The sequence below is a fragment of the Amphimedon queenslandica genome, unplaced genomic scaffold (assembly GCF_000090795.2).
Source record: "Amphimedon queenslandica unplaced genomic scaffold, v1.1 AMPQUscaffold_12634, whole genome shotgun sequence".
Classification (NCBI taxonomy): domain Eukaryota; kingdom Metazoa; phylum Porifera; class Demospongiae; order Haplosclerida; family Niphatidae; genus Amphimedon; species Amphimedon queenslandica.
Genome location: NW_003547130.1, coordinates 2,904 through 12,409, shown reverse-complemented (window position 1 = coordinate 12,409; position 9,506 = coordinate 2,904). Strand labels below are relative to the sequence as shown.

The 9,506-nt window shown below is 35.7% G+C and overlaps 2 protein-coding genes and 1 long non-coding RNA gene across 3 annotated transcripts in view; all 3 read left to right on the top strand.

Annotated features, from left to right (window-relative positions):
- The window catches only part of LOC109587263 (uncharacterized), a 16,949-nt gene extending 15,908 nt beyond the window's left edge, over window positions 1–1,041 (top strand). Inside the window, exon 13 of the mRNA XM_020003501.1 lies at window positions 554–1,041. The gene's annotated coding sequence lies outside the window, so the exon portion shown is untranslated. The remainder of the gene's footprint in view (window positions 1–553) is intronic.
- A 162-nt stretch (window positions 1,042–1,203) lies between these two features.
- On the top strand, window positions 1,204–7,759 carry LOC109587261 (uncharacterized). The gene is made up of 7 exons (XM_020003499.1): window positions 1,204–1,213; window positions 1,495–1,785; window positions 2,394–2,486; window positions 2,598–4,559; window positions 4,661–6,636; window positions 7,275–7,392; window positions 7,450–7,759. Exons 1-7 carry the CDS (start codon window positions 1,204–1,206, stop codon window positions 7,752–7,754), a joined length of 4,755 nt encoding a protein of 1,584 aa, XP_019859058.1. The 3' UTR covers window positions 7,755–7,759.
- Window positions 7,760–8,921: 1,162 nt separating this feature from the next.
- Window positions 8,922–9,165, top strand: LOC109587262 (uncharacterized). Its single transcript, XR_002187500.1, has 2 exons — window positions 8,922–9,032; window positions 9,087–9,165. It is a non-coding gene; the product is annotated as an uncharacterized LOC109587262 (long non-coding RNA).
- The last annotated feature ends 341 nt before the right edge of the window (window positions 9,166–9,506 follow it).

The window sequence follows — 9,506 nt, the reverse complement described above, 5'->3', positions numbered from 1 at the left end:
TTGTGAAACAGCAGGACACTCTGTACTGGCCTATTATTTCTACCACAAAGGCGACAGAGCTTCTCTAACAATCATTCATGTGTCATTTTGAGTGCTATATATTTTGTTAGCAAAAAAAGTGGCATGCTAAATTATATTTTGTTACAATGTACTACCTTTGACCTTCAGTTTTGGATAATAGTTACAATTGAAAAAACTTTCCTAAAGCCAGGAAGTCCACTCAAAACCATCAGCTGAAATGAGTTTATTTTAGGCAGCTGCTTTAGCTCAATGCGCAGTTATTCACAGTACATATTATGTATGCGCACATGAGCTAGGGGTGTCCTAGGAGACCTTATCTAGGTCTATGGAATGTAGTACTGTCATAGCAGCTAGTACTTTGGAGTAATGTCCTTAGCAATACTCTTCTCTTTTGTGATGATTAATGGTCACACCTCACTGACCAATGTTGTACCTACCGCAACTATTCTATTTATAAACTAAATGTCCAGTTGAAACACCCGTGTTCAATTCCTAGATACGCCCCTGACTATCTCTTCTTTTTCTATCACAGATTAGTTCAAATTATAGTGGGACTCTCCCCTGGTCAGGGGTTGGGTCTCAGTATCGTTGGTAGGCGTGGCTCTCCCACTGGGGACGTACCCATTTACGTAAAGAGGATCCTACCTGAGTCAGTGTTACAGAAAGACTCAAAGATAAAGACTGGAGATGAACTGGTAGTAGTTAATGATTTAATAATACATAATGTAACTAAGGACTATGCTACTGAAGCTCTTACTAATGTACAGGGAACAGTGAGACTACTACTGATACAGGACCTATGAATGAGGATGATATCTGGAGGAGACTGGATTGAATGAATGAATCTATTGATACTGCTGTTTCTCTTTCTCTTCTTTATTTCTTTTCATCTTGTGTTTCTTTTTTGTCTGTTTTTTCAAGAAAGTATGTAATTTTGTGTGTTTTTTGTTCTCCATTTTAAAATTACACCCCATAATGATTACACCCACTTTGTAACAGTAGTCTAACACGCCCTTATCAGTTATCAATCTTTATTCAGTATTCACAATAAATCACAAAGGAGCTGGAGGGCGAGTTCTGAGCATAGTCTCTCCTTACTAGGTAGTTTCGCCTCTGCTCTTTTTCATTCGACTGGTTTTACTGATTGCTGTTCTTCAACTCCTTTTACTGTTCTTTATTAACATGGCAAAAAGTGAGTTTGCTGATTAGTTTAATAGGTGTATATATATATATATTGAAACACAGACTCTTTAGTTAAAATTATGCATGTTTGACCAAATCTTCATTAGTAAAAAAATTCATACTTTTTCTTTTAAAATGCTACACACCTCTGTAAAAAGTATAATTATCACTGTGATCTTGCTATGGAATTGTCAATGCTATTTTGTTTGTGTAACGTGCCACCAGACTACCACCAACCAGTTGCAGTATATTTAGTTAATGTTTTCTACTTTTATTTCTCCTTCCATCTAGGTGCTTTATTTAGAAGTGTCTCTGCTAAACTTAAAGACTCCATATCATCTGATCTGGTTGTAGTGTCAGCAAGTCTTTATGCTAAGAGTTTCATAACAACCCAGCTACATGAGGAAATGCTCGAGGGTCTTGATAGCAATTCAAATAAAGCTGACAAGCTTGTAAATGTACTACAGACTACTCTTGATGCCCACACTAATCCTGAGGCATATCTACAAGAAGTGTGCTCAGCATTGAAAGAGAAAGGACAGAAACAAATTGTTGATGTAGTGAACGAATTGGAACATACATGTAAGTTAAGATTAGTTTAGTTATTTATTACTAAATTTTATTTGTTATTTATTTTAGTTATTCTTATCATTTTCCTGTATACATGTAGTTAGTAAATTGTACGCGTATGTAACAATCAGAGTCAGTATCAGTTAATTATTGCAATTGTATTTTATGTTTTGCAACTATAAAACCTCCATTAATTATACTGCTTGAAAGGCACATTTTATTGGCGACATACTCATAGTATTCATTATCAGGATATCTAATATCTGTGGGAGTTGTTTGTCTTGAATTACTATGCTAAATACTGTTGTATAAACTGTTCCCATGCACTCTACTCAGACACACACACAAGTCACAACTAGAATACAGCTCTTCTTTGCACAATGTAATTTTCCAAAAAATAATCTAGGCTAAATTCAACTAAATTGCAACTTGTAGGTTAAGCTTATACATGGTAATATCCTTTAAGGTTAAAATGTACCCATTGCAATGTCCAACCTTTTTATCATAGTCACTCCCTCAGTAGCTACATTGTAGAAACAAGTCACAACTGATAATCCTGCCACTACCTTTGGTTTTATTATATGACACATATTTACATATTTTTTTTTTACTTTTTACAGTATTCATTTCAACAATGCAATCTATTGACAGCAGCAGTGCTAGTGTTCCTGCTAATAAACTTGAAGACACTCCAGCTTCTAATAGAACACAAGGTATATTCACTCATACATTACATTACAGCAACTACATACACTTATTATAACCTCATACATGTACTAATTCAAGCCATTAAAAGTAGTGCTCATTACCATATTAATTTTTAGGAAGATTAGAAAAATGGCTAAAAGAAGGAAAAGTTGAGCTCAAACTCACTCGTATCAATATGCATGGTGCACCTGGAGCTGGTAAAACGTGTTCACTACACCTCCTACTTAATGAGCCACCACCAGCTTCTACTGATAGTACATCAATAGCTTGTCCTGCTGTTCGAGCAACAAGAATATCCATTGACGGTAAAAATAAGTGGGAGAGAGTCAAGATTGAAAATTTACTCAACCAGCTAGCGTCTCATTTAGCAGAAGCACCAGCATCTTCAGATGATGTATCTGATTGTTCAGATAAATTATTACTGGAAGAACCACCCAAGAAGAAACCAACTGATATAGAAGTAATTAAAGAAATTTCAAATGCTCTTGCAACTGGAAAGTTTCAAAAACTAAGCACAAATTGGGTTTATTTTATTGATTCTGGTGGTCAACCAGCATATCGAGAGTTGCTACCTCTTTTTACAAGAGCAGCTGCACTGAATATCATCACCATTGATCTTACCAAAGGTCTTGATGAAAAGTGTGAGTTTCAATATCACATTGATCAGCATAGGTATCCTATTGATACAGATCTGAAGTATTCTAATCGTGATATAATATGCTCAACAATTAGCTCCGAGGCTATGTTGAATCCCATTGAGATTCCTTACGTATCTGACATGCCTGACCATCCTCATTATCTTATACTTGGTACACGTAAAGAGTTGGTAACAGAAAAAAAGCTAAAAGAAATGAATGAAAGTTTGAGTGAATATAGAGCTAATAAAAAAGTCAATCCTCAAAATATACATAGAGGTTTGATTATATTTCCAGTTAATACGCTGCTCCCTGCTGGGTCTAAGGAAAGAGAAGAAGCTAGTGTAGAGCTTTGTACTGCAATTTCAAATTGTGCAGTTGAAATGACGATTGAGTTACCAATTCGATTGCTTACTTTTGAGATTTCATTACAGAGGGAAGCTCAGAAGAAGGAACGAAGTTTCCTTACAAAAGAAGAAGCGATTAAGATTGGTAGGTCTCTCCGACTTGATTCAGAATCAGATATTGATGATGCTCTGCAATATTTGCACGATGTCACTATCATTCTTTATTATCCTGCTGTCCTACCAAATATAATATTTGTTGATCCTAAGTCAATTCTTGATGTCCTTTCACGTCTAATAGCTATCACATCTGTTGGCCATGATAAATTACATTTAATTGCTAATCCACCTCCTTCAGTAGGTGAATTAAATAGTCTCAAAAAATTTGGCCTTTTAAAAAAAAATATTTTTAAAAAAGTTGGTAAACAATTTTTTGATAAAGATTTTAAATCATCTCACATGATCACTCTTCTAAGACACCTCCACATTATTGCCAAAGTTAAAAACAGAGAAGAAGGTGACTATTTTTTCCCGTGTGCATTACTATCTTACGATAAGCTCAATCCTGCCCCAACAGAAATACAACCACTTCTCATAGCATGGAAGATCGACAATAGGGGGACAACAACTCTAGCCATTCCTCAAGGATTATTTCCTTTAACCATCGTACATCTTTTAAAAAGAAAAGATATTGTAGAATTTGCTCCTGATCCAATTTCAGACCCAGATCCAGACAAACCAGAAACAGAATTCTACAGATGCCATGATGCTATGTCACTTCGTGTTTACAATGAACACTTGGTACACATCATCAATCGTTATACACATATCGAAATACGTTTTGGTGGTCACAAGGAATCTTGTCCACTAGTTTTTAAATTAGTCACAGAAGCTATCAAAAGAAGCAGCAAAGACCTCAATGTTGCCTATGATCATATTTTTGCATTCAATTGCCCCCAAAATGAACAATGTTACTGCATTGTCAAAGAAGATAAATCTTCTACCAGGTGTACTCAATGTCAATTACAATGTAAAGTACTGCAAAGAGGTGATGATAGCTACGGGTGCTGGTTTAGTGATTCTCAATTATTCAGCTCAAGTTAGTATTAAAGAGAATGATGATAGAAATAAATGAATTAGAGAATGTGTTAATGAGGAATTGTATTGCCACTAAAGTAATGATTTCTTTATAATTTTTAGGAAAAATAGAAGAATGGCTGAAAGAAGGTGAAGTTAAGCTAAAAGTCACTCGTATCAATATGCATGGTGCACCTGGAGCTGGTAAAACATGTTCACAGCACCTCCTACTTAATGAGCCACCACCTGAGAAACTCACTGATAGTACACCAATAGCTTGTCCTGCTGTTCAAGCAACAAGAATATCCATTGATGATGAAAATAAGAAGTGGGAGAGGGTTAATATTGAAGATTTGTATAAACAGCTAGCATCTCATTTAGAGGACGAAACAGAAAATGAGAAAATGTCTACAGAAGGGGATGAAGCATCAATGTCTGAAATTGATGATATGTCTGAAGATGATAATGTCTCTGATAGTTCAGATGAATCATTAATGGAAGAGTCAATCGCAACTGAACCGCACACAAATGAACCAGTCAGGAATGAACAAACTGCAGAGAAACAGCAAACCAAAAATATACCAGCTGAGAATAAACCAATTAAAACAGAAGTAATTCAAAAAGTTACAAATGTTCAGGAAACCCAAAAATTTAACACAAATTGGGTTTATTTTATTGATTCTGGTGGTCAGCCAGCATATCGAGAGTTGCTACCTCTTTTTACAAGAGGAGCTGCACTGAATATCATCACCGTTGATCTTACCAAAGGTCTTGATGAGAAATGTGAGTTTCATTATCGTCTTGAGCAACATGAGTTTCCTATTAAGACGAAGCTCGAGTATTCTAATCGTGATATAATTCGCTCAACTATTAGCTCCGAAGCTATGTTGAATCCTGTTAAAATTTCTTACGTCTCTCACATGCCTGAGCACTCTCATTATCTCATACTTGGTACACGTAAAGATGAGTTGGAAAAAAGAGAGAAGCTAGGTGAGCTGAATAAAATGAATAAATTGCTGCTTGAAGAATATAAAGATAATAGAAAAGTCATTCCTCGTAATAAGCGTCATATCATATTTCCAGTTAATACGTTGCTCCCTGCTGGGTCTAAGGAAAGAGAGGAAGCTAGTGCAAGTCTTTGTAAAGTAATTTCAAATTGCAGAGTTGAAATGACAATTGAGTTACCGATTCGATTGCTTGCTTTTGAGATTGCACTAAAACTAGAAGCTAAGAAGAAGGAACGAAGTTTTCTTACAAGAGAAGAAGTGATTGAGATTGGTAGGTCTCTCCGACTTGATGATGAATCAGATATCGATGATGCCCTGGAATATCTACACAATGTTACTATCATTTTTTATTATCAAAATGTTCTACCGAATTTTATATTTACCAATCCTAAACCAATTCTGGATGTCCTTTCACATCTAATAGCTGTTACATACATTGACCATACTGATCTACATTTGCTTGCAGAGCCACCTCCTTCACCAGATGAAACTTATAATCTCATAAAATTTGGCCTATTTAAAGAAGATATTTTTAAAAACATTGGTATGAAGCTAAAAGTTTTTAATAAAGATTTTCAACCATCTCACATGATCGCTCTTCTTAAACACCTCCACATCATTGCTGAAGTTGAAAACAGAGAAGAAGGAGACTATTTCTTTCTGTGTGCATTACCATCTTGTGACATAGATAAGCTCAATCGTCCTCCACCTGAAATACATGTACAACCACTTCTCATAGCATGGGAGATTGACAACAGTGGCACAACAACTCTAGCCATCCCTCAAGGATTATTTCCCTTAACCATCGTACACCTTTTAGAGAAAAAAGATACGGTACAATTTGCTCCTGGTCCAGATTCAGGTTCAGATTCAGATTCAAGTTCAGATTCAAGTTCAGATTCAGGCGATAAAACAGGATTCTACAGATATAATGATGCCATATCACTTCGTATTTACAAAGAGTATACTATAGATATCATCAATCGCTATACACATATTGAGATACATTTAGATGATCACAGCAAAGAATTTTGTCTAAAAATTCGAGAATTAGTTACAGACGCTATCAAAAAAAGCAGTGATGATCTCAAAGTTAGCAAAAAGCATATCTTTGCATTCAAGTGCCCCAGAAAAAATAGACAGTGTTACTGCATTGTCAAAGAAGATAATTCTTCTACCAGGTGTACTCAATGTCGATTACACCGTAAAGTATTACAAGGTGATGATAACAGCTACAGGTGCTGGTTTAGTGATTATCAATCATCCAGTCCAGGTTAGTAATTTACAATGAAGAGTATTCTGATGGAGTACCACCATTGATGTATTAGCATTACTTTTAATTTATTCAAAATTTAAATATTATTATTTCTTAGGAACCAAAGCATCATCAGAAGACCCACCTACTAAAAGACGCAGATTAGAATCAAGTACATGTAAGTAAATTATAAAAAATTAAAAAATTAATCTGATACAATTTAGATGTTTATTATACTTTCAGTAATTTTCTCAAAAGTCTAAAAACTGATTATACACACTGCAGTGACTGGAAGTACCTGTAAAGTGTAAATATACTTGTAACATAAAAGAGTTGCTAACTTTTATGTTATGCCTATGTGTACAGGTATACTTCTCGCTGTAACATACTACAGTACAGTGTGAATTGTTCTGAAGCACATTCTACTTTTTAAATTTGAATAATTCATGTCTCCTTGCAATGATTGAAATTATAGTATATTAGTGACTTGATCATTGATTTTTCCTATATAGCTACTGGTACTTTACCAGTACAGCCTCATCAAGACAGTACCACTGTTAATCCTGATAGTGATCATGGAGCTGGACAGCTAGGTAAGAGGCTACCTGGCATGATACATGTACAATAATAATCTTTTAATGCTAATACAGGTATAGAGGATCTTGATAAAGTGCTAACAGTGTTACAAGAAGCAATGTTTGGTTCAGCAGAATGGAATAACTTAGGGCTGAAGTTAGGCCTACTAGGACCAACAACACTCGATGTTATTGAAGACGGTGGTGGTAATGCACATAAGAAACTAAAGAAGACTATAAAAGCATGGCTGAGAGGAGAAGATAAGGTAACTAGTAGAACATGGCAGACTTTGATAGATGCTGTGAAGGGAACAAGAGACCGTGCAGCTGCTGAAAGAATACCTAAAGAACTGAAATTCCTTTATGATATTACCCTTTAATAATAGTATTAATATTTTGAATGCATTATGCATTATTTTTGTATGTGTGACTTAATAGTATTTTTTGTTTATTTGCTATGATTACCATATAGGGGGTACATGTCCAGCTATTGCAATGGGACTTCCGGTCGCATTAATTTAATGATATTCATTGGAATTACCATAGCAACGGCAGCTCAGCAATGGTGGATTGATAGGAAGCTTCACTACAAAGCCTGCTAACGTCTTTCTGGTTCATGGATGGGACTTCACTAGATACTTGGAGCTTCTTGAATGCTACTTAATGCAATTGGTTATGGTAGTTTTTTCATATTCTATTGTTAAAGTGGCAGGCGTGGCGCAAGAAGACTCATCCACTAACAAAAGGCCTTCTTGTTATTACTTTAAAAGGATCTAGAGTCATGATTTGCTTGTATAGCTGTTAAGCACTCTTAGTTTTACTTTATTATTCCCGTGAGAAGAGAAAAGCACTTGTTCACTCTTGTTGCTGCACCCGTTATCACTGAGACGACTAAAATTATTTCACCTTTAGAAGCCGACTAAAGTACCGAACAAAGTTTTGAATTTCTTTATCTTTTTTGCATGATTGGGCAGTAAAAATGTTGTACTTTCACAAAATAAGTGCGCAATTTGTCAAAAATTGTTTGAAATTTAGATATAACCATTCAAAAAGTAAAAAAATTATCATACATACATAAAGGAATGACAAAAATGGCGGCACTGACTGCCTCATCTTTAATCTGTAAATGTTCCACACAAAGTTACTCCAAGTGCTGTCATATTTAGCAGGAACACAGGTATAATTATGGAGAACAGCTACTGAAGTGCGCAAATTGATGAGACTTATTCTGAAGAAAGATATAGCCTAGTAAATGGAAATGTCCATTCCTGCCCTGTATAAAGTCAACCAGTAGTATACGGAGATAATTGCTCAGTATACTAATCCGCGTCCACTCATTGCTGGACATGATATTTCACGGGGATTTAATTTCGCTAATTTCCGGCATGGTTTTAAAAAATTCGTGAAAATTTTTACCTATAAAAATTGTTTTTTTACCATACTAATAATGGTCATTAGAAGAAAAAAGGTTGAAAGGTGATTTTCGTGAAATATTTTCCCCGGCAAATATACCCCCTATACTGTATAATAATTTAGAAACACGTGATTTCAATATACTGAGTAGATATACGGAGAGTAATCCTGATTTCAGTGATTTGAGCTCAACTGCTCCAGAAATGAGTTCCATATATATAACAGAGCCCCCTACTAAAGGAAAGGTAGTTAATCCAGCAGCAGCAGCTGTATTAGTGACTACTGGCCCCTCCCCTCAGGTACTATTAAAGACCACACTGGGTGATATTGATATTGAACTGTGGTCCAAAGAGGCTCCTCTGGCCTGTCGTAACTTCATACAATTGTGTTTAGAAGATTATTATAATGATACCATATTCCACAGAGTCGTTTTTGGTCATGGATTAATTATTATTAATTAGTGGGTGGAGTTATAATTATTAATTAAGTAGAATGACCTATTGATGTTATGTTGCTTTCCTACATGTACATGTAATTTCTCTCCCTCTCTCTCTCCCCCCCTCTCTCTCTCTCCCCCTCTCTCTCTCCCCCCCCTCTCTCTCTCTCCCTCCCCTCTCTCTTACTCTCTCTCTCTCCCCCCCCTCTCTCTCTCTCTCTCTCCCCCTCTAGAGTTTGAGCTCAAGGTGGTGATCCCACTGGACAGGAGAAGGTATTAATTA

Bases quoted from the DNA above. Each gene is read 5' to 3' on its own strand.
- LOC109587261 (XM_020003499.1), top strand. The intron at 1,786-2,393 runs GTAAGTTAAGAT...TACTTTTTACAG, and splicing joins GAACGAATTGGAACATACAT to TATTCATTTCAACAATGCAA. The intron at 7,393-7,449 runs GTAAGAGGCTAC...ATGCTAATACAG, and splicing joins TCATGGAGCTGGACAGCTAG to GTATAGAGGATCTTGATAAA.